At 41.2% G+C, this 25846-nt stretch overlaps 1 protein-coding gene across 1 annotated transcript in view; it reads left to right on the top strand.

The window, feature by feature from the left end:
* PAK3 (p21 (RAC1) activated kinase 3) overlaps positions 1–9072 on the top strand; it is a 128102-nt gene extending 119030 nt beyond the window's left edge. The window contains exon 15 of the mRNA XM_059678904.1: positions 2422–9072. Within this exon, the coding sequence (XP_059534887.1) occupies positions 2422–2511 (90 nt within the window). The 3' untranslated portion in view covers positions 2512–9072. The remainder of the gene's footprint in view (positions 1–2421) is intronic.
* Positions 9073–25846: the final 16774 nt, after the last annotated feature.

Raw genomic sequence — 25846 nt, 5'->3', positions numbered from 1 at the left:
CCTATCTCAAATTACAGATGAAAAATCTGAACTTTTGAGTGCTTCACTTATACATCTTTTCACTCTTCCCACCACCCTGTATATACCTCCTGATGAATGTTCCAAGGATAAATGAAGATATCGTTTTCCTATTTCTTCTTCTTCTTCTTCTTCTTCTTCTTCTTCTTCTTCTTCTTCTTCTTCTTCTTCTTCTTCTTCTTCTTCTTCCTCTCTCTCTCTCTCTCTCTCTCTCTCTCTCTCTCTCTCTCTATATATATATATATATATATATATATATATATATATATACATATATATATATATATATATGCAATAACCTGTATATCTTCTTAAGTCCATATAACTCATTCTCTGACTTGAGCCTATCAATGCCCAGTTTAGAGGTTAGAAAGGAAAGAGGTACATGACATTCACACCACTGGTAGGCTTGAGACAAGACAGGTATTAAGTATTTGTGTGACTTTCTGTATGGCCTGCAGTCCTCTTTTCATTAATTGATATTTATTGAGAAACTCCTCTTTGCAAGGCGTAAGTGCAGTGGGTGATACAAACCTCTTAAGAGTGTGATTCCTCCTCTCCAGAAGTTCACAGTCTCCTTGGGTACAAAAAAGTAATAATGCAAGGTTGTTTCAAAACTCATTCAAGCCAATGACGGCCATGATTGTATAGGTGATCAGAAAATGTCTGTAAACAGGAAGGAGTTCTGTTGGGCTTTGAAGGACAGATCAGTTTTAGATAGGTTGAAGAAAAAGGGGGCAGGAATTACAGATGGTAGAACTATAGTGTGACCAAAGGTATGTAGGCAAGGTTTAAGGGGACAGAAAACAAAGTATAGCTAAAGAGTTCAAGTGGAAAGTTACAGGAGATAGAACAATAAAGGGTCTTGACACCAGGCTAAAGAGTTGGGACTGTAGACAGTGGGGAAATACTGAAGATATCTGAGGGAATCAAATGATGAAGGCTTTGTTTAGGAAGATTAATCTGATAGTATGCAATAAGAATTAGGACCATTTAAAAGTGGAGGTGGAAGATCAAGGAGGAATTATAGTTATAGTTCAAAATTAAAGTTGATTAGGCCTGAACTAGGGAAAGCATGAGACCATTGTAAGAAGCATTGAGAAGAAAGTACTTGATAGCTTATTTCATGTAGAACATAAGACAGAAGGAGATAAAAGTGACTTCAGAATATATAACCACTGGTAGCATTCAATAAAAGCAAAGGTGATATAGGATAATGCAATGGCAAAAACATGTCTTTGCTTCTATGTAGTTTACAAGGAACTGTTATTTACCTTACATGATTTAACCATTGTAAGAAGCAGAGAAGAGGATTGAATTTAGTTGCTCTGAATCCAAAGCCCCTATGGTTTACATCACACAAGAGGAACCTGTGTGGGAGTCTTAACATATATTTTTAAATGTTGAATTCAAGGTGACAGAAGAACATTTAAAAGGAAATATCCAGTAGACAATTGGAAAAATAGGACCAAAATTAAGGAAAGAGATTAGGTCATACAATATAGATTTGGGAGTCATTTCCATAAAGCTTATGAGAGGTTGAAATGATCTCTCAAATGAATTAAATTAGAAAGAGAGGATGCTGAGAGCTAAGTTCTAATATATGGGAAGTGGATGGCGGTGAAAACAGGGAAGAAGATGGCGAGGGAGTAGCCAGTGAGCATGCTTGTAGAAAAGAATCAAGATAGTAAATGTCACAGGCCCCCAAAGAGGAAACCATCTCAAAGAAGGGATGTTCACTTGTATTAAGTACTGTAGAGGGGCTAAAAGAGAAATGATGGAGGCACAGTATTGGATTTAGCAGTTAGGAAGCCACTGTTTTTAGGGTCAAGGTCAAAGACGTTTTTTTCAAGCATGAGAGCTGCTCTTAATAAAATCACCAGTTTAAAAAATTCAGAAAGTCAGACTGTTGTAAACACTGAGATTTTACACAACCCCAACTCTGAGTTTCTAGCTCTGCCAGCCAGCTTCCAGAGGATTTCATAATACTGAAGAGGAAAAAAAAAATCTAAAGGACAAAAGCAGCCCTAACCGGTTTGGCTCAGTGGATAGAGCATTGACATGCAGACTCAAGGGTCCCAGGTTCGATTCCGGTCAAGGGCATGTACCTTGGTTGCGGGCACATCCCTAGTGGGAGTGTGCAGGTGGCAGCTGATTGATGTTTCTCTCTCATCAATGTTTCTAACTCTCTATCCCTCTCCCTTCCTCTCTGTAAAAAAATCAATAAAATATATTTAAAAAAATAAATAAAGGACAAAAGCTGGCACTATTTTGATAAAATCATCTTTAATTGGGTGCTCAAATACATTTTAATAAAAATAAATATGGCTGCTTGAGAATGTGAAGTACTATACTTGTTTGGATGAAAGAATTCCAGTTATTCCTTTTTTTTTTCTTTTGCAGCATCCATTTTTAAAATTAGCCAAGCCTCTCTCCAGTCTGACTCCTCTGATTATCGCTGCAAAGGAAGCAATTAAGAACAGCAGCCGCTAGGACTGCAAGCCTTACCCCGCACCATCTCCCTCATGAGTAAGACTGAAAACTCTGCTACAGGAAAGAAGGAAGAAAGACAGTCAAATGGGGTGGGGGTTCTTTAACTTTCCAATGAATAGAAACTTCTTATAAGCCTTTTTCCTACTCCCTAAGATTATGTAATTTATTTGTAAGCCTGAATCGCAGCCCAAACAGGGCAGCAATGTCAAAGTGGCCATAAAGTGGTCACTTCTACCGTGAAGCGAAAGAGCCAGTAGTGAATCCCCTCATTTTGTGCATTCACTTTGAAGAAAAACGTTTCTCAAAGGTGCACACTCCCTCTTCATAGTGTTGTGTTTGTTTTTAAGTTAGAGAGTAGTCCCTCTTGCATTCAAACCTCTTTCAAAGCTCCTTACCCAATGTGATGTTTTTCACTTGCATTGTCATTAGATGTCCAGAAAAAAGATGTCAAAAATGTGTTTGTTTTTTTTTAAAAAAAAGAAAGCAAAAAATAAAATAAAAACAAAAAAAACAAGCAAATGAACAAAAAAAGAGCAAGTACTGTGTGAATATGTGGAAGTCCATGCCCTAATAGAATTGCAATTTTTTATTCTTCTTCTGCAGTGGTGGCTTGGTTTGTGTACCTGTTTTTCTGCACTTGCACTGGAAAAGGTTTCTTTTAAGATACTTTCCAAAAGCAAGGAGCAATATATGTGTTCAGAAAAGGCTTTAAAAACTTTATAAATAAAGCTCCGATGGTGAAATCCTGTCACATTTTCATGATGATGCTTAAGAGGCAGTTAATTTATCATTTATGTAAATCAGCTTGTGCAACTTCATGATATGTGAAAAAGGACATACCAAAACTGTGGGACTCCTGATGAGTGAGTGAGTCCAGGTCCCGAACCTAGGAAATCCTCATAGGAGAAACCATACTTAAACCAAGATGGGACGCTAACCAAGAGCCAAAAGGAAAATAAGTATGAAGTACTGAAATTCTTGATGGACAGTAAGTAAACAAAATTTAAAAATACCTAATTGAGCCCTTTCTTGTGCATATGAAATATATGCACTTAAAATAGACACATCAGGGGGAAACAAACCCATTAACTAACATTTGCTTAGGATAAAAGATGTTTATTTTGACAATTTATAACATCTTAAAATTTAAAATGATCTGGAGAACAAAGATTTTTTTTGTAAGTATTCAACTCTGTAAGAAATGGGAGGTCAGTGAAAACTATATCCCAATCAACATTTGGCTATAAGTACTTGTTTCAATTTTCTTTATAGACCACCAATTTCTGTTTCAGCATATAGTGTGTTCATGCTTAGTGTTTTGGGCTTTTGAATTTCAGAAACATGCTCATAAAGACTTGGAAGTTCTCCAGTGAAAATAATTCGGGTGTGCAATCATATACCCCAAGAAATATAAGTCCAACTGAATTCCTTTTGTGGCTTGGAGAAAACATAAAAATTTGACTACTATTTCACCATGTATCTATTTATTTAAAAATCAACAGTTGGCACTGCTTGAATCTTCTGTGAGTAGAAAAATATCTAGAGGATATCTGCATAGAAAAGGATATGCTTCTCTTTTGAAAGAATTGTCAAATTTTATAAATTCTGCAAAGTTGTTTCTCGAAGCCTTTGAAAAGCTAACCGTTTGTGTTTTAGAAAGCTTCTTGATTAGTAGTACATCTGAATAGAACCTATCCACATTAAGCAGGAGGGGGAAAGAGGTCAATGCCTTGGACCTCTCTCCTTCTCTGCTGAGATACATCCATCCATCTAACCATCCATTTATTCCTTATAATGAAAGTACTTTCATTAGAGAGTTTCTGCTAACCATATAGTGCATATTTATGTTTAGGTGATGACACCACTGGTGGATTTCCTATTTTCTTATTGTTTTCTTTAACTATAAAATTTGGGAGGGGCTTGAACCCCCACCCCAGAAATGTCCACAGTGGGATGAATGGGATAAAATAACAAATGTGAAAAGAAAATCAAATGGAAATATTAATTTGAAGCATACCACATTATCTTGAAAAAATATGGCTGGGCCTGAATATTTTAATGCCACACTGTCCTAATGAGAGAAAGGGGACTGTTAATTTTTATTTCATTTAAAATTAAGTATTTGAATATTTTTTTCATTCATAGTGTCAGGGAATTCAATGAAATAATACCTGGGATGCAAAAAGAATTTAGTACATTTGATAACTATACCCTGCCAATGGAGAGAGCCTCAAACCTGGTTGGGGATTCCTACTAGGTAGTTGTCAACTAACATCGTTTTTATATCATAAAGGCCTTTTTTTTCGGGGGAAGACTTGGAGCAGTGATTCTTCATATCACTGTAGGCAGAGAAATGGCTGCTCTTTTATGCTTTCAATTCAGCATATTAACCATGAGAAGCCAACTACTTTATCACATCCCACTATACCAAGATTTTCTAATATATCCCAATAGGCTTTACTCTTACAAATTTATATCTATGTCAAATTTAAAATAAAAAGTTTCTAAAGTCCCTTCCCCCATTGGAGAGTTATGTATATTTCTAATAATTATTAAGAGAGAAGCTGAAAATGATGCTGAAGAATTCACATTTGGTACACTTGAACAACTTGGATTCCAGATGGTTCATAGTTTATTCCATTTCCCTGGATTTTTTTAAAGCTCATCTTGACACAGGTGAGTCTATCCAGATCTTTGAGATTGAAAATGTGCCCTGGAATAATGAGGGCATATGATCAAATGTTGATTCCAAAATGTCCTGAGATTGGAATAGGGCAGTGGGAAAGTCAGGGAAGGGTGTGAAGCACAGTAAAGATTATTTATTTAAGAAAGAAAGAAAAAAACAATGTAACAAGGATCCGGTGCGTTGTCATAATCCCATGAGGATTTTTGGATGACACAATCTCCTCAAATCAGTCACCATGTTGGGTAATGACTTCGTTCTTGCTGATCTCCTTTATGTGTCATTGTAAATATTTGTGTGTCCATGTTACATTTTGGCTACTGGATGGCCAAGTCATATAATAAGATTTAATTCAAGTAATTATTCTTTAACTGTGTTATTCAGATTTCTTTCAGGCTTGTGAATTGCAACCCATCATTTGAGTTTAACCACCTGATCCCTACATCTATCCTTCCCCTATGAAGCACATTCCATTGCTAAAAGAAAAAGAAATATGAAATTGCTTCCTGTTGTCTGTATAAATGTTTTGATAGTTTGAGAAGTTTGTCTATAAATAATATTTCTCAGCTCAAAAATTGTGTAAATAATTATATTACATTGCTCAATGGGTTGTTTATTTCTAAAGGCTGCCAGTTCTCAGAGAGAATCTATAAATCACTTTTAAATAACATAAACAGGGATTACAACTATGTAAAAATAAGTGTGCATATGGATAAAGACTGGGAACACAGATAATTGAAATCAGTTGTGTTAGGGTGGTGGGATTATGCAACATCATTTTTCTTTTAAAATGTTTCTTTGATATTATTATAATATTGCTTTATAATAAATAAACATCAGAAAGGGGACAATAGAAAAATAGAAAAGATGCCGGAAACAAATGCCTTCTGGCCAGAGCCCAGAGCATGCAGGGCACAGATGTTTTATAGTTACAATTATTCCATAGGCTTTATATTTGCTTGAGTGCTGAAGTTGGCCCATGCTTGGGTATAGCACCTGCTCTCTTAGGGGACTATTATCTATAATATAAGTTAAAGCTAGGGAGATGTTGCTATTAGAACTCTAAACACATCCTTCTGCTTTAAACCAGGCTGTCCTCCACTTTGGTATGTCATCAAGGTTTCTGTTTTGGTTACTTTAATTGGATAGGTGACATTTGATTAGCCCCCTTGATCATATGTGTTTTAGGTATCACCCTTCTGGATCATTTTAGAAGAGTTTCAGGTTGAATTTTGGAAGAAGAGAAAGATAAAATTTCCAAGTCCCACTTTCTTTTCTGACATGATATTATATCATACAGTTAAGATTCTTCTTTTAATGACCAGTAGGCAATTCTCATTGATTTAACTAGAAGTTATTATGACTTGCAATTAAAAGCTGAATATGAAAACATTAAGAGAAATATTTAGAACTAATTTTGCCTGTTGGCATTCAGTCACAGTCCTGCTAGCATTGGCTTGAGATGGCCTCCATGTACTTTCTGTACTGCCTGATTATAGGTTGTATACAGTGGTTGTCATTGTTAAAGAGAAAAGGGAGACTATCTACCAAAAGTGGGGAATTTCCTTGTAACTCACCAAAGAAATTTTAGGTGAGGACTTTCATAGTGAGGAAGTGGCCTCAGATGCTACTCAGTTTCACCAAGTGCAGACCCTGTACTTAGAGAATCCACAGGCTTTTCATTGAACATTCTCAACATAAAAATGTGTATGGAAGTCTTAACCTTGGCATCCCCAGTTGAGTCTCATGGTCCTTTTCTGAGCTACTTGCAGTTAATATTCAGTTAAATAAAGGCATGGCCAGTGATGCAAGCTTCTCCTAGTTTCTGAGCAAGAGGACTGCATTTCAGCATTTGTAAATTGACAGTCTAATAGGCCTTGGATTTTAAGTGAACTTAACACACAATTCTGAACATATATTTGCATGTGGATTGGGAAGAAAATAAATGGGGTCATGGAAATATTTTTCAAAAAAAAATATTTTTTTCTTGAGATTTGTTTATGATATAATTGTTTATTTGGTTAGCTTTAACTTTTTTCTCTTCTTTTCTGATCCCACATTATTTTAGTAACTAAATAAATATAACCTAACTCCTCACTCATTGGGAATGCCTGTTTAATATTAAACAATATCCAACCAAATCTGCAAATTCAGGAACCGATATATCACCTCCATGTGCACACTTCTGTGTACAAGTATACTGTGCTACAGTTAATATTTACTACTATGTAATATAGTCGAACTTACAAGATAAACTTATAGAAGCTGGTTAGTGCCATCAAAGTCTCTGGAAGCTACCATCAGGTGAATGCTATCTCATAATACCAACAGTTATGCAGATACCATGTTCACCTGATTTAGTACCTAAGAGGAAATCAACAGCAGTTATAGAAAATGTCAGATGTAATGAAAGGAGTGTTAGTCTAGGAGTAAGGAGACCTGGATTCTACTATAGGCTCTATTACTAATTTACCATGTGACCTTGGGCAAGTCACTTAACATTTTTGTGGCTGTTTCCTTATCTATACATTAAGAGTATTGGACTGGCTGATCTCCAAGGTCTTTCCAAAAGTTGTAGCATTCTGTGATATTATAGTTTGCCTTACAAATTCAACCTGCTTAAGGTGATGGTAAATATCACATGTTTAAGCCTGGGTCTCTTATGTGACATTTAAACAATAGCACTATGAAAGATGAAAAAAAAACTCAAGTAAATGAAGGTAATATTACTAGGGAATGTTGATAAAGCTTGTGACAGCCTTCCAATTCCTTCACAGTTGTTTTGTTCTTTTTTTAGTTTTAATGTCCTTTTACTTATTGAGTGTTCCCAGTTTCATTTTACATATACTCTCTATGTAAAGTCTAGTTTTCATTAAGCGATACCCAATATTTGCAACTAGAACAAAAATACACTGTCACACTTGCTAGAATAGAACTATACTTGAGCCTCTTCTTTCCTATGAAGCAGTGCTGGATTTTATAGAATTTACTTCATAAATGGCACAAGATGGCAGAACCCATGTATTATAATGGTTGGGACTAGTACTAAGATTGGACCTACACACTTGCAGGTTGCAAAGAGAGAAATAAAAAAGTAATTACATGCTATTAACATTAAAGAATGTTGATAAATCCACTTGTTGGGAACCAAAGATAGCATTTCTGATTATAATTCCCATAATGATTGGCCAGTTATTTAAACATGCTGCTGGAAAGAGGATAAAATGGAAGTTAGTGAATGGTCCCAATTCCCTGCCTACAGTAGAGTGCCAACCAGCCCTCAGTGGGAAATTCGAGTTCAATGTGTGTGCTTGTGTGTGGTGTGCTTTTTGGACCACATATACTATATTATTCACTAAGGATGGTAAAATCTTTCACAGAATCTCATAACCATTAGTGAGTTGAGTTTAAATCCCAGTACATTAGCAAGGAGGAGTCAGATCATAGGGTACTGATGTCTACTGGGAATATTCTCATAATATCCAAACAAAGCAAGTTGAGGAGGACCTACATTTTCATTATTTATCAGAATTGTATCTCATTTGGCTGTGCATTACTTTTCTTAAAATGTTATCTGTAAACCCATGTGTAGTGAAATTCTTCTGTAACTTTGGATTAAAGGTATTTATGGTCTTTTTGTTTGTTTGATTTTTAAGTAATTTATTTCTTTTGTAGACCTGCTGATGTAATGATTCCATCCTTCTGACCTCAGCATTTAATATTTTTAAGCACTTTTGTTTCCAATATTGTTATTTTAAATGTGGTTGAAGCAATAGAAAATTGAAATATGGATTGTGCATGACTGTGTCTTGAGTGTAAAAATATTGCAGTTTGAAACTTGGACCTAAAGTATTGCAAATAAAAATGACAAACATCAATGCGCTGGTACTTCTCCCTTCTGTCACCTTTCCTCCCACCTTCTTGGCATTGGTCATTTTACCCATTTCACAGGTTGAAGTGTAGCACGCACAGGTATCAAGGCAGGGAAATTCCCAGCCTTGTGATCAATATAGGAAATGTCCTGCAAAGTCTGCCACTAAATAACTCAGACAGAGTCTCCATCTGGTTCTCACATAGAATAACTCAGGCGAATATGTATACTCAATTCAGGACAAAAGCCTGGCAGATTCAAGAGGTAGGCAAAGGAAAACTACCAAAGGAAATAATATGTAATATATATATATATTCATTTTTCTGCTTGAAAAATTCTGAATGTGTACAGTCATCTGCATAATGTTTAATTTTTATCTTATATCTGATATCAAGGTTCCTAAGTCAGTGGCAAGATTCCAAACCCACATTACTGAGAACATTCATTAATTCATTCATTCACTCTTTCATTCAAAAAAGCATATCTTGGGATCCTGCTATGCATCAGGCACTGTGGACATTTCTGATAAGGATGACTTTCTTTTAAAAGCCATGTTTAGCCGAAACCGGTTTGGCTCAGTGGATAGAGCGTCGGCCTGCGGACTGAAAGGTCCCGGGTTCGATTCTGGTCAAGGGCATGTACGTGGGTTGCGGGCACATCCCCAGTGGGAGATGTGCAAGAGGCGGCTGATCGATGTTTCTCTCTCATCAATGTTTCTAACTCTCTATCTCTCTCCCTTCCTCTCTGTAAAAAATCAATAAAATATATTTAAAAAAATAAAAATAAATAAAAACCATGTTTAAATGTGACTAAATGACAGTAAAACTAGTTTAAAGCTGTTAGATGCACCTATTGGGGTCTGTTTTGTCAGAAACCCTGAGTCTTCAATACTCCAGACAAAAACACCAGAGACTTAGCAAACTGGAGGTTGGTTCCACCAATATTACTTGTACAGTGGATATAGTGCTCCTCTGAAGTAGTACATATAATTTGATACCTTTTTGTAAGTGGATACACAGAATGGATTAAAGATCTTACCAACTGCTATCTACTTGTTTCCTAATTCACTGTGTTTGCATGCAAGCTTTATTTCTCTTACTGAATCTCTCCATACAAAATAGGCATTTTCTATAAATATTAAGAAGTAAGGGAATGAGAATCCAGCACTTAGCTGTTACTTAGCCTTTAGACAAGTTATCTATGGCCCATGTGTGCAAATTACTGAGTTGCTACTCTTACTCTTTTTTTTTCCCAAACATATTTTATTGATTTTTTACAGAGAGGAAAGGAGAGAGATAGAGAGCTAGAAACATCGATGAGAGAGAAACATCGATCAGCCGCCTCTTGCACATCTCCCACTGGGGATGTGCCCGCAACCCACGTACATGCCCTTGACCGGAATCGAACCTAGGACCCCTCAGTCTGCAGGCCGACGCTCTATCCACTGAGCCAAACCGGTTTCGGCGCTACTCTTACTCTTAACCTCATATCTTTGCATCCTTGATTGGAAGGTTTCCTCCAATTATTTTTAGCTATTAAATGAAGTAGGAATACTTTTTATGCATTAGCAAATTACTAATATATTCCATCAAAAATAAAATTTTAAAAGGCATTTCCCTTTGCCACAATAACTTGAAGAAAAAGAGTCCTAGAAAATGATAAATGTATTACTCCACAGCTCAGCTCTACTAATTCAATTTCTGGAACTCTAACCTCATCTAAGTCCCTCACCCGCTGAAGTGGGGAAGGGACAATCCCTGAGGTGCACCACAAATTATTATCATTCTTCACATCCCATGGGACCCTGGCCCCCAGGCATTTGGTGGCATCTGGTAGCTTTCTCACATACCTTTGTCAAGCACTACTGCTGTCATTGACATCCACTAATCCTATACCAAAACCTTGGTCCTATTTGTTGCTACTGTGCTTGTCACTCTACTTATCTATGTCTCAGTATTCACAACGCTCCCTGTTTCTAGTAGCCTCTCGGTAGTGCACTGGGATGACTCATCCACTTGCAGTTTCATAGCCAATTACTTTTTACTGATTTTATTTTCCACACCTCAGAGCAGAAACCCTTCCCATGGATTCAACCCATTTTGCTCAATCTTTGGACCCATTTTGGTGTTTTGTTTTTTTTTTCCATTTCTAGCATATCACTGAATCTGGGATCAAGTTTGTTCTTAGTTTCTCTCTCTCTCCCATCCTGGGCTTGTCAGGTCAACCTGTACATATCCCAGCCACTTTCAGGGTCACCACCTCCCATGAAGATTAATTCTCAGCTTGTGCTATAGCCATTTCTCTAAAATTCTCCATATTCACCCAAGCAACCTTGCATAGAGGCAAGAGGGAATTAGAAGTTTGGTTCCATTTTACTTTAACAATTTAACTAGAGTACCCTGGTCCTGTTTCTAGGTATATACATTCCTACAAAGTAAGAAGCAACAAACTATGCTACCATGGGGGGGGGGGGTAAAGAGTATACAGGATGTCTCTCTATTATTTCTGAAAACTGCATGTGGATCTACAATTACCTCAGTAAGATGTTCAATAAGAAGAGCAACAGACTGCAATATACCTCCCCCATGACATTTCAGAGGTTGTGGCAAGGATATAAGATACAGGCTAGATATCATGCCCCAATCTACTTCCACAAGCAACTACCATCACCTTGGTATCAAGAAGTTCTTCCTAACTTAATTCCACCTGTCACTAGTCCCACCCACCTTACGTAGGAGGACTTCCCACTTTCTCTTCAGACACTTCTGAGCCTCACTGGGGAAGCAGGGAACTCAAATATAATTGTTTATGAGTTCTTCCCTATGGACATGGATTGAATGGTTCCTCAAACTATGGTGTCATATGAGAATAAAATTCATAATGAGAAATAACTTTTAATTTTACAACAGGTAAAACTGAAATGCTGTGCTTTAAAATGCAGGAAGGCAATATTATGTTCCAACAATTTCATATTACAGAATAAGGCTCTTGACATTGTGTCCTATTACCCTGCAGTAGACACAAATGAATAGACCCACCATGTTTTCCACATTTTTATTCTAAATTCTTTTGAAAAGACATTAGCAAATAGTAGCTGAAATCCCCTTCATATTTTTAAAAATATATTTTTATTGATTTCAGAGAAGAAGGAAGAGGGAGAGAGATATAGAAACATCAATGATGAGAGAGAATAATTGATAGGCTGCCTCCTGCACTATTGGAAATTGAACCCACAACCCGGGCATGTGGCCTGACCAGAAATGTAACTGTGTCCTCCTGGTTCATAGGTTGACGCTCAACCACTGAGCCACCATGGCCAGACTCCCCTTCATATTTAATAGATGTGTGACAACTTTTAAAATTAATAAGTTAAGTGAGATATAATTACTCCTATAGCATTCAAGTAGAGAGCATGATTACTAACTATTCCCCTCCAGGAAGACCCTAATCTCCAGTTTTATTGGTCCATAACCACCTTTAGCAAAGACTTTTTTCTGACTTTGAATGTATTATGTTTGGTAAACTGTTTTTATCCTGAAGAAGTGCATACATCATAATTTGCTTTCAGGTTATTTCTATTATAAGACTTGATTGTGGAAAGATAGTATTGCCCAGTTGGTAATTTAGAGCCTTCTGACTCCTTTGGATAAAATATTTGGATTCCATATATTATCATCAATAATGAATAATTTCTGATCATGGTGTTCCTCATCATTGTCATAGTGCCTGGCTACAGCTGAGGTGGCACCTACAGGTGCAGGAGCTAGGCCAAGTACCAATTTGGCTCCCTAGCCTCTAAGTGTGAAAGAAGTAAAGGAATGAACCTTGCCTAGCGGGGCATTTACTTTGCCAGCCAACATATAGATGGCAGCCTAGCGACTTTCTCTTAATTACCTATTGGCTGGAATATACACTGTGGTTCATTGTGAAAGGTTTACCCCACTTTTCTCCCTATCCATTTGGAGTTCACCAAAGAGGCCCCCAATGCCTCACTATAACTCAGCACCATTTCATGCAGCTCCTATAATCATACTCTAACATTGCACTGGTGCTTGTTCCATTCAAGGTTGCTTGCAAAATGCCTTGTGGGGGCAACCTGTATATTTTTAATAGTTTCTACATTAGTCTAGCCACATATTATAACAGCTCCGTAAATCTCCATACCGCCCACTCCTCCCCCCCCATAGAAGAAGTCCCTGAGAAGTGGAGTTTTACACACACACACACACACACACACAAAATGAGGAAAATTGTCATTCCCAGTAGGTGGTAACTGTACTGAACTGAAAATGCTCCATCCTGGTTCCCACCACCTCTTTTGCTCTTGCCCCAGCTAGACTCTATCATGTTCTGTCAATTAACTTGAATGTCTTAGATTATGGCTCCCCCTTAGCACAATAGAAAATCAAGAGTTTAGATTTCATAACTAGAATTGCATTTCACTTCTCTCATAATTTCACTTGCTTCAATTATAATAAAAAGGCTAAAAATATCTCATGGGGTTATGAAGAATAAAAAAATTACCATATCACAAATTTTATTTGGTCACATAGTAGGTACTCAATAAATCATAACTGGATTTTTATTTGCTTTGACAAAATGTCCTGGAAAAGGCTGGGTGTGGAAGAAGCTAAAACTTTGCAAGAGAATAAATGTTAATGTTTAAAAATAAAAGAAGATAATAGTCCAAAAAATCATAACTAGTTTTATTATTAACCTTTTAAATATACCCTGGCCAACCAGATGCTTTTAATAGTAACCACTGTTCTGGGTGATTTTGGGCTGGCAACCCAAACACATACAAGTGTTTCTTCCACAATAATGTAGCCATTGTTAGTAATTGGTACTGTGTAGAACGTCTGGTTGGTCCCTAGCTGGTGAATTATTCAGACAGTGTGAGCGTGTACCCCACATTTTTTCTCATGTACATCTAAAAGTAAGAAATCTTTACTCCCTAACATCAGTGACTTGCATCTGGGGATAGCTTCCAGTTATGTTCTCTATATTGGTGAGAGCTTGTGCTGTAGAAACCAAGCCCATGCTTCACATTTCTATTACAAGAATTCATTTATTTTGGTTGAAATGACCAGCTCTTTAATAGTTATCAAAATTTTTCCCTTTGTTTATTGCCAAAGTAAGTGTGTAATACTATTAAAACCTTATGATAATACACTTGGGGGAAACCAGATATAGCAATTCATTTTAGCAGGAGGCATTATAGCATCCATAGAAGATACAACTGGGGGTCAAGGGGGGAAAAGAAGGGGCATATGTAATACTTTTAGCAATAAAGATTTAATTTTAAAAGGTACAATTGACCCATAATTGAATCATAAAATTAAAATCAGGCAATCTTATATTTAAATTATACTTTAATGAAACTGATTAAAAAGAAACTATATGATTTTGAGTGTGTGTTTATGAATATATATCTATATATCTATATGTCTATACATTTATATATCTACTAGTAGCCTGGTGCGCAAAATTTGTGCACTCTGGAGGGGGGTCCCCTCAGTTATTAAACACTTATCCACACAACACTGACTGACCACATTGGTGGCAGTGGTGGTGGTCTTGTCAGAATGTGTTATATTATGCAGATGAAAATCTATTTAAACAGATTTGATGTAGATATTTTCAAAGATGGAAGAATTGTCCCTGTCAACTATTTTAGTTGATTCATATCTTCACTAATTGTCATCATTGCAAAGTTTTCAGTCCCCATATGGATTGCTGGATATAATAGGTCATGTGCTGTCCCTGTCCTTTGTAGCCTTTGTTACCTTAAGGAGGAGTCTAGTTTTCCATTTATATGTTTAAGTACCAACCTTACTGGCTTAAAAATGTAAGCTTTTAACACTGCTCTCTCTATTCTGTATCCTTCAAAAGAAAAGTGGAGTTGGGTTGCAGCACAGGAGAGAAATTCAGAAGGGGAATATTGAAGTAATGACTGCAGTCAAAGAAGAGGGAACCTGTTTCCCTGGCCACACGCACTGGCGCCCTGGACCACAGGGCTGGCAGCATCTCCAGGTGGCTGCAGCCTGGGACCTTGGGTGGGTAGCTTGTCCGTCTCCTGGGCTGCAGCAAGCCGCAGGTGCTGGCACTTGGACCAAAGGTGGGCGGCTTCTTCTTCTGGGGGCTTCTTCTTCTTCTGTGCTTCCAGGGAGGGTAGTCAGTTATGTGTCATGCAAACATAGGCGTCACCTATCTCAGAAGCCGGGTGTGGTCAGGGAAGCGCTGGCCAGGGATGCTGGCAGCGGATGCTTCCCTGCTGCCACACTGGGCTTCTGCAGTCACTGATTGATCACTGCAGAAGCCGAGTGCAGGGGCAGGGAAGCAGCCGCCTAAGCCCAACTTGTGCCTTCTTGCAGTCGGGGGCCCCTTTCCCTGGCTGCTGGCACCAGTTTTCCTCCGGTGGCAGTAACCCAGGCCTTTGCTCTTGGCTGGTAGGGACCCTCGCAGCGGGCTTCACTCTCCACTCCCGCGCCCTGCTGGGCTCCCAGGGGCAGATCCCAGGGGCGGCAGCGCAGAGGGCTGCTCCTACCTGGGGTCAATGGGCTTTGCTCCATCGCTTGGCTCTGACATATGCAAATTAGCCGCCATATTGGCTGGTGATTAATTTGCATATCTCACTGATTAGCCAATGGGAAGGGTAGCGAACTTATGGTTAATTACCATGTTTCTCTATTATTAGATAGGATATATCTATATGTATATATATATTTATATATCTATACATTTATATAAATAACCTGACCACTTCTCATCACCTTCACTGCAACTGATTTGATCCAAATATACTATATCTCTTGCTTGAATTATTGCAATAGAATTTTTTTTTCCCCAGGCACTATATCTATGTTTTTAATTTGAGGAAACTGAATACCTTTGATAGCCTGAGTGAGACCATGTTGTGGGGAAATGCAAGGCACAGGGCTTGACAAATGCTATGCTATTGATAAATTATAGCTTTCCTCTAACCTTGCCCAGCCCCTGGGACTGTATGAAAAGTGAGTCTGCAAAACCAAGAATCCGAAGGGTCACAGCTGCCCCTTTTTGATGTGTCCTAGTTCTAATAGAAAGGTCTTTGGTTCTATCTCCAAAAGGTAAACTGGAAATAACACAAGAGGGAGATTGGAGCCTTTATGAAAGGAAAATCTTCAAAAAGGGTTACTGAACCATTATGTAAATAAACTAGTGGCCTGGTGCACAGATTTGTGCACATTGAAAGTAAATTAACCTCTCTGGTTCTGGGCATCACCTGAGAACCACCATTGCCAAGTCACCACAGCTTGGCAGCTCCTGTGATGAGCATCTGGCCCCTTGTGGTCAGTGCGTGTCATATGTACCGGCCAGTCAGATAATCAGACCATCACTTAGCCTTTTATATATATAGATAATATCAGTTTTACTTTTATCTAAAAAGTAATACATGCCCCATGTTTATTTTATGTTGTTCAGTTAAATGTTATTTAATATTTTTAAGATGGCAATATTCCCCAAGTTGATCTTCAAATTCAATACAATCTCTTTCAAAATCCAAGAAGGCTTCTTTGCAGAAATCAGAGGCTTATCCTAAAATTTATATGGATGTTAAGAGACCCCAAATACCCAAAGCTATTTTCAAAGAGAAAACAAAATTAGAAATCTCACATTTCATCATTTCGAAACTTACTAAAAAGCTATCGTAGTCAAGACAGTGTGGTATTGGCATAAAAAATAGACATAAAGATCAATGGAATAGAATGAGAGTCCAGAAATAAACCCACACATTTGTGGTCAATTGGCTTTCAACAAGAGTGCCAAGCCTATTCAATAGAAAAATAATCTTTTCAACAAATATTCCTGGGACAACTGAATATCTACATGTAAATGGATGAAATTGGACCCTTGCTTTACAGCATATACAAAAATTAACTCAAAATGGTTCAAAGATCTACATGTAAGAGCTAATACTGTTATAATGTACCCCGCAAATCACAGAAGGACGCCTCAAAAAGTCACATTAAAGAGTCACATTTATTGCAATCGGGGACTATGAAGGGCCATTCCCCAAATCTCAGTGATAAGATGGTGGCAAAACCAGACTTATATAGGCAAAGATCATAAAGGTATTGATTAGATCTCAAGGTTTGGAATGAGGAACCTGGTTTGCAAAAAAGCAGTTTACAGAAGCAGAAGCAGCATGTTAATTATAGTTTTGGGTCTCGGGGTCACTGAATTGACAGAAACACATTATCTAGAGCCCTCGGGTCTGGAATGAGGAACCTGGGTTAAACTTAGGCATGTTATCTAAATTACAGTTTTGGGTCTCTGGAACACTAAGTCAAGAAGGATACATTAACTGGAGCCCTCTGACCTTGGGATAACTGTGCTGTCTTTCCCAGGTAAAGGAAAATGTGTTTTCTAAGACCAGTATGACCACAACCTATGGGATATTCACATTACAATCAACAAGGCATTTAATTGAATGGGATAATTTATATAATTAAGAAAATCAAAATAACCTGTCCATTGTTAAACAAAGCAAATAGGTACATAAGCCAAACAGCAGGGTTAAAGTTAAACTATAATTTCTACCTGAGATGGTTGCTACCATACTTCAATACTACAAAATAGTTAGAAGAGCACATAAGTATAAATCTTGTGACACTGATTTGATAATGATTTATTTGATATGACACCAAAACCAAAAGCAACAAAAAATAGATACATTTGACATAATCAAAATAAAAAATGTTGTGCTTCAATGAAAAACATCAAGAAATAGAAAAGACAATTCAGGATCCAAGATGGTGGTGGAGTAGGTGAAGGTACACTCACCTCCTCCCAGGACCAAACTGGAATTACAAGTAAATTATAGCACAGTCATCCTGAATAACCAACTGAAGACTAGCTGAAGAGAAGTCCTATAAGCAAGAATATACTGAAGAAGCCACATTGAGAGTGGTAGGAAGGGCAGAGTTGCAAAAAGGGCTTGCCCCACTCCCACAGGTGATCGCTGAGAAATGTGGAGTCTCAACCCCAAGCTCGACTCCCCAGCCCATATCACCAGAGCAGGGAAGAGGTGCCCACATAACATCTGGCTGTGAAAATTATCAGGGATTCTGTCTGCCAGGGAGAAGCAGGAGGCTGCTAGTTACACAGGCACCCTTTAAAGGGTCAACACACAAAACCTCCTTTGCAGCCACTCACTCTGGGCTCCAGCAGAGAAAAGGCAGAGCAGTGTCTCAAGAGGGGAGACAGGGGGTTGTGGCTTTGGAGAGAGAGCTTAAGGGACAACAATCAGGACACACGAACTGAGTTATTCTCCCACACCATGAACACCATCTTTCTTGGGTGGAGCACTCCTTTCAATATGACATCAGCCTGGGGGAATGCAACTCTGAACTCCATGCTGCCCACACAGTGGATCTTGTGCCCTTCTGAGGATTCAGTTGCCTGGGCAGGAGTGTAGATTTCTTGGCAGACTCAGGCAGTGTCAGTGGCTGAGTTGCATGGGTTGGATGTGGGAGTAATTCCCTCCACTCTCCTGAGAAGCTGACTAGTGCCTCCCCTCACAAGAAATCTGCTAGCCCCACTCTCTGGTCTCCTGGTGGTCCCACCCTCCTGATTCCCAGTGGCTTCACCTGCCAAGTGCTGGGCAGAATTCAGGAAGACTGAGTTACATGACTCTGGGATGTGGTCACTCCCCCTACCTTTCCTCAAGCCTGACCGGAACCTCCTCCACCTGGGAGATCCACTAGCCCCAACTTCCTGACTCATAGTAGCATCACCCTGCTGAGATCCAGTTCTGGGTAGAATCTGGGTCAGACTAAGCTGTCGGCTCTAGGATGGGGGACATTTTTCCCTTGCATGCCCAACCAGTGCAAAGACCTCCTTTCACACAGCCAAATTGTTGTCTGTCTGTGCCTGATAAATTCTTACCCTTACAATTCCCAGAGACACCATCACACTACAAAGGTTTGTGAATACTCAGCATGTTGCATCTAGACTTGGTATACCGTAGGATATTTGCTGAGGGGCCTCAGACAGAGCACTGGCATGAATTTTGAACCTGTATTGATCTGGTGAGCACCACTTGTCCCTTCCTAGTGATTCACTGAGAACCTACCTTATGCAATTCGAGTACCACCAGAGACACTTTCAATGATTGAGCCTAACAGGCAGGAGCAAGTAGAGGTGGATCTTGGGGTGTCTTTGGCTTGGTGCTGATAAAAACCAGTCTTGGTGTGCAGCTTGGTCCTTCCCACACACACCCAGGCACATCAGAGGCAGCCACAAACACTAGATTGCTAGGTAGCTGCAAATAGGTTGCCCACAACCAGTCAAAAACAGCATCTGACAATGGTCTGTGCAGAGTCCCTTCCAAGAATCCCCTAAACCTTCCTAATGCCGCCACCCTTTAATACAGTTCCTCATGTTGTGGTGACCCCCAACCATAACATTATTTTCGTTGCTACTTCATAACTATAATTTTGCTACTGTTATGAATCATAATGTAAATATCTGTTATGCAGGATGTATTTTCATTTTTATAAATTGAACATAATTAAAGCATAGTGATTAATCACAAAAACAATATGTAATTATATATATGTTTTCCGATTGTCTTAGGTGACCCCTGTGAAAGGGTCGTTCGACCCCCAAAGGGGTCACAACTCACAGGTTGAGAACTGCTGCCCTAAACCAACACACTAAGAAGCCAGCTTCATACAATATCAGAGTAGAATCCAATTGGTTTCAAAAGCAGTATATACAAAGGGAGATCTCAGCAGGCACCAGACTCTGCTGAGATTAATTCTGCTTCCTGTCGTCACCACCTGCACAGCAGCTCATTCACTGTGGTCAAGGTTGAGACTCACAAAAGCCAACCTGCATGTCGACCCCACACACAAATGGGCCAATAGAAATTAAATCTCAATTACAACAGGACAGCCCACGTAAACCACACAAGCATATTCCTAAAGCGCCCAACTCAGATGATCAAGGAAACAGTACCACTGGGTCCCACAGGAACCTACTATATAAGGCCACCCTATCAAGACTGGAAATCATAACAGATCTACCTAACACATAGAAACAAACACAAAGAGGCAGATAAAATACGGAGACAAAGAAACATGACCCAAATAAAAGAACAAGAGAACTCTCCAGAGAAAGAGCTAAATGAAATGGAGGCAAGCAATTTATCAGATATAGAGTTCAAAAATGGTATTAAGGGAAAGGGAGGAAGATGGTGGCTGGCAGGACAGAGGTGAGGGAGAGGGTGTGAGTGAGTGAAGAGGTGAAAGGAGAGCGTGTGGATGTGTGTGGTGTGTGTGTGTGTGTGAGTGAGTAAGGGACAGTTAAATCCAGCAGGAGTAGCAGAGGCTGGCAGAGCAGGCTCTCGTGGACAGGGAGCACATACCACCACTGCAGGCACTCCCCGGGCTGTGAGGCTCAGGCACAGAGCCCATGCCATCTTGAAGGGGAGAGCAGCCTCTTCTAGGAACTCATCAGCACCACCACCCAGATTGGCCTTGGACACTGCCAATGACCCTGCAGCCACTCCAGACAAAATCATGCTGCCCCACTTTCAGACCTGCAGGCCCTAGGATGTCCACCTCCAAGAGTGCATGGCTCCCGCAGCAGTAAGTGTGACTTCTTCCTCCCCAGCTGCCAAACTCCAGATGCCTTACTTGTACCTTCCCAGCGTGCAGGCCTCCTGAGCCCACCACACCAGAGGCTGCTCTTGGGTGCCAGGGTGAGCCTCTGCTGGGCGCATTATTATCCAAACAAGGGAACACTGCCCTGGCAGTAGAAATTCGGACTTCCCACCCTCCCGGCTGCCTGCCCACAGATACCTTAGTCACGCAGCTTCAGCACAAGGGCCCCTCTGAATGCACCGCCTTGGCAAACGGCCCCTGGGTGCCTCTGTGATCAGCCACTGGGCATGCATGAATCCAACCAAGGGCGCAACGCCCTGGCAGCAAAAACTGAGTTTTTCCATGCCACAGCTCCCAACCTTCAGACACCACAGTCACACCTTTCCAGCGCACAGGCCTCCAGAACCCACCATCACAAAGGCAGCTCTTGGGTGCCTCTGTGAGCCCCCGTTGGGTGCGCTCACATCCAAACAAGGCTGCACAGCCCTGGCAACAGAAATTTGGTCTTCTACCTTCCGCCTGCCTGTACACAGACACTGCGCTCACCTGGCTTCAGCGTGAGGGCTCCTCTGAGTGTGCTGCCCTGGCAAACAGCTCCAGGGTGCTATTGTAAGCCACCGCTGGGCGCAAGGGAATCCAACCAAGGATGCAAGGCCCAGGCAGCAAAATTGAGTCTTCCCCCTCCATAGCTGCCAACCACCAGACACCACAGTCATGCCTTTCCAGTGCTCAGGCCTCCTGAGCCCCACCACCCTGACAGGCGGCTCAGGGGTGCCTCTGTGAGGCCTTGCTGGACACACGCAAATTCAACCAAAGATGCAAGGCAGCACAAATTGGGACATCCCCCTCCCTGGCTGCTGACCTATGGACACCGCAGTTGCGCCTTTCCAGAACACAGGCCTACTGAGCCCACTGCACCTATAGGTGGCTCCTGGGTGTGTCCTTGAGCCCCCGCTGGGCACACTCATATTCAAACAAGGGCACATGGCCCTGGCAGTACAAATTTGAACTTCCCCCTTCTCAGGTGCCTACCCAAAGACACCACAGTCACATGGTTTTAGCACACAGGTCCCCTGAGGCCACCACACCAGCAGGTGACTCCTGGGTGCCTCTGTGAGCAGCCACTAGGCACACTTGTATCCAACCAAGGGCACAAGGCCCTGGCAAGAGAAACTCAGACTTCCCCCTCCTTGGCTGCCAATCTCCAGTAACTGCAGTTGCACCGATTCAGCACACCAGCCATCCTGAGCCCGCTGCCCCAACAGATGACCCCTGGGTGCTTCTCTGAGCCACCACAGGCACAACCCCGGCTGCTGGCATCCAGTCCCCATGGTAGAGCCACTACAGCACAAGGGCTCCCTGAGCCCACTGTCCCAGTAGACATCTCCTGGGCACCTCTGTAAGCAGCAATTGGGCGTGTGTATGCAACCAAGGGTGCACATCCCCCAAAGTAGAAACCAGGACTTCTCCCTCTATGGGGCTGGTGTCACACCATAATCACTCCAATCCAGCATGTGGGCCTCATGAGCACACACCCCTTGCAGAGGGCTCCTGTGCCCTCTGTGAGCTGCCAATGGGCATATGCCTCTCCAACCAAGGGTACACAACTCCCTCAGCAGGATCCATGAAATCCCCCTCGTGGCTACCTGGACAGCTTGGTGAGTTACTGAGGACTTGCCTCCCTGGACAAGATCACATTATTTCAGCCACAGACTCTGAGATTCCCACATCCCCTTGTAATTCTGAGAGGGAAATCACTTTGTTCAGAGTCTCACTGCCTCAACCACAGACTATGAGACACCCGACCCCCACTGTCACAGGCTCCGGGATCATCATAGTTAGTTGCAGATTGATGCTAATCCACCAAGATTCACACCACACCGGTCAAAGTTACAGTACCTGAGCCTGAGGCCCTGAGATGTCTTTCTTCCAGGCTGTGGACTCTGGGAACCCACAGTGAGCACATGCCAGCGAGACCTCAGACAACCTTTTCTACAGGAGCTGGAACCATGATCACGTCCAAAACAGCTTCCACAAAAAGCCAGGGGTGGGTCACATTGCCAATCTGTGATGAGACTTCACCCACAAATAAGAAACTAACATTCAAGATACAACTACAGAGGAGAGACAAAGTGGCAGTGGAATAGATGGATGTGCCCTGAGCCTTGTCCCAGAGCAGATAGAACAAGCAACTAAGTCGAATAACATCCACCCCTAATTGGCGAAGTAGACACAACTGGTGAGACAATTCCCAGCCGGGAAGGGCAGAGGACACCTGGAGAATGGTAAAATCAGGGATCTGAGCTGGGGAGAACTGCGAGACCTCTGAGCCCAGAGGATCAGAGGGAATGTGCACGGCAACGAGCCGCTTCCGTTGGGACAGGCACAGCATCTGACTGTGGAAAGGAGGTCTGCAGGACTGCTGGTGGCAGGATATTCTAGATCTGGGTCCACAGTCACAACAGAATGAGCCCAAATGGGGCATTCAGGATGGCTGCCCAGACCACGAGGTGCTGGGAGGAGAGGGGTTTGCAGAGGCACAGCTCTTTCCCCTCTTTGTGGTCTTTGCTTTTCTTCACTGATCCTAGTTCATAGGACTTTTGGATATGGACACTCACCCGTGGCTGAGGTGCTGGAGGAGGTGTGTACTTGTGGAGTATGGGAAGAGGCTGGCGTGAGGAGAGGGCCCTGGAAAGGTGCCTGTGAGTCTGGCACTGAGTCATACCTGATGCATGGGAGCTAGGTAGCCATTTTCTCCTGAAGAGATAGTCCCTCCCTGCAGTCTCCAGGCAACCAATACAGTCATACCAAGACTATGCCCTGAGTGGTACAAAGGATAAAAAAATCTGAATAGTCCCTGAAAGTGCACAGGATTGGCTTAAGGGGAGAGTTTCAGTCCCAGAAACAGGAAACTGAGAAGCCACAGACAGTACAGAAGAGTGGAATCTTAACCAGCCAAAGGAATGACACTTCACTTTTTCATTTTCATTTTTATTTTATTTTATTATTTGTATTTTGTTATCTCTTTTTTCTTTATTTTCCTTTTTCATTTGTTTCTTCCCTTTCTATTTCTTTTTGCATTTTTCCCCATCATTCTAATTTATTTTATTATTATGCTTTACCTATTTTAAATCAAGTTTTTAAGTTGTTTATTATTATTATTATTATCTTATCTTTCTCTTTCTTCTTATCCACTCATCCTTTTTCTACTTTCTCTATACTGAACTGAGGTCCTCCCCATATTCATCCAATTCTTAACCTTACTTTCTGTATATAAGATTCTGCCCGCACCCTCTTCACTGGGAATTTGGTGCATGTATGTTTTGGTTTACCTGTTTGTTCTCTGGTATTTTCTCCCCATATATATTTTTTCCCCTTTTTCTTCCTTTTTCTTCCTTTCCTTTTCTCTCATACCACTTTCTAACTTCAATATAATTTGTGCTCTCTTTTCTCTCCCCTAATTCTCTTTTCTCTGATGCTCACTTATATTGGGGTTATCAGTGTGTGAATACATTCGTGTTTTGTTCCCTTTACATCATATCTTGTCAGGGTGAATTTTATCCTGTTTGGCCAGTGTGCTAGAGAGCGAGCCACATAACCAGACACCCTGGAAGGAGACTCCATCCACAAATGGGTCAATAACACTCCAGACCCAACCACAGAGGCAGGAATAAGGCAGCTGTGAGGGAGAGAGCATGAGTGAGTGAGGGAGCAAAAGAGGAGTGTGTGGTCATGTGGTGTGTGTGTGTGTGTGTGTGTGTGTGACTGAAGCACAGTTAGGTCCCACAGGACTTTCGGGGGGAAGGCTAAACAGGCTTGCCTAACTAGGCAGCCTCTGCTACCATTGCAAACAATCCCGGAGCAACCGGCTCTTCCTCAGAAGCCTCACCTTTTGAAGGGTAGAGCTGCTGTGACTGGGAGCCCAGCCACACCTCCACTCAGGGTGCCCTCAGGCAATACCTGGGACTCTATAGCCACCCCAGGGACATTCTACCTCAGCTGTGGCCCCACAATCACCAAGACTCCAGCCACTCCAGGCACCGTTTCCTATGAGTTCCAAAGCATGCTGCCCTCTGACAGGCCCAACATTTTAGCCAAGGGCACTGCAACCATGTGAGCAGCAGACACAAGAGCAACAGACTCCCTCCAAAAAGGAGCAACCCCATGAGCAGCCCACCCCAGGTGGAGGAGTGACAGTCTCATACGGCCTGCCCCATGCAAGGAGCAGCAGCTGTGTGAGTGGCCCATGCACCACCTGAAGAGTCACAGATGTGCATGCAGCCCGCTCCCATCTGAGAAGCAGCAGCCACACAGGCAGCCTGCCCAAAACCGAGGAGCAGCAGTCATGCGAGCATCCTGCCCCCATCTGAGGAGCAGAAGCTGTGCAAGCAGCCTTCCCCCACCAGCCAGAGGAGCCACCAATGCTGCAACCAGCGCCCACCAGAGGAGCCACTACCAACTGAGGAGCAGCTTCTGCCACAACCGCCCAAGGAGAAGCCACCACCTGAGGAGCCACTGCCACCCAAGGCACAGACCCTGCATGATGGGACACCTAGATCCTTAGGTGAGGACAAAATGGGTAGACAAAGAAACACCCAAAGGAAAGGCGAAATCACCAGAAAAGTAGCTAAGTGAAACAGAGGCATGCAATATGTTAGAAAAAGTATTCAGTATAAGGGTCGCACAATTCATTAACCGGCTGGATAAAATAATAAACAACTTATGTAAGAATCAAGAAGAAATAAAGAGTGATATAGCTGCAATAAAAAACACCATGGAAAGTTTCAACAGTAGACTAGGGGAAGCATAAGACTGAATTAGTGAATTAGAAGACATGGAAGCAAAACACACCCAAACTTAACTACAACTGGAGAAAAAAAATTAAAACACAGGATAAGAGCCTAAGGGAGCTTTGGGACAACCTGAAATGAAGAAACATATGAATAATAGGTGTGCCAGAACAACAGGAAAAGGAAGAAGGGTTAGAAAACCTATTTGATGAAATAATATCAAAAAACTTCCCTGATTTGGAGAAGAAAAAGTAACACAAACACAGAGAGTCCCAAACAAGCTGAACCTCATAAGACCCACACCAAAACACATCATAATTGCAATGGCAAATGTTCAGAA

The sequence above is a fragment of the Myotis daubentonii genome, chromosome X, assembly GCF_963259705.1.
Source record: "Myotis daubentonii chromosome X, mMyoDau2.1, whole genome shotgun sequence".
Classification (NCBI taxonomy): Eukaryota; Metazoa; Chordata; class Mammalia; order Chiroptera; family Vespertilionidae; genus Myotis; species Myotis daubentonii.
The sequence above is the reverse complement of the archived record's forward strand: the minus strand, read 5'-3'. Positions and strand labels throughout refer to the sequence as shown.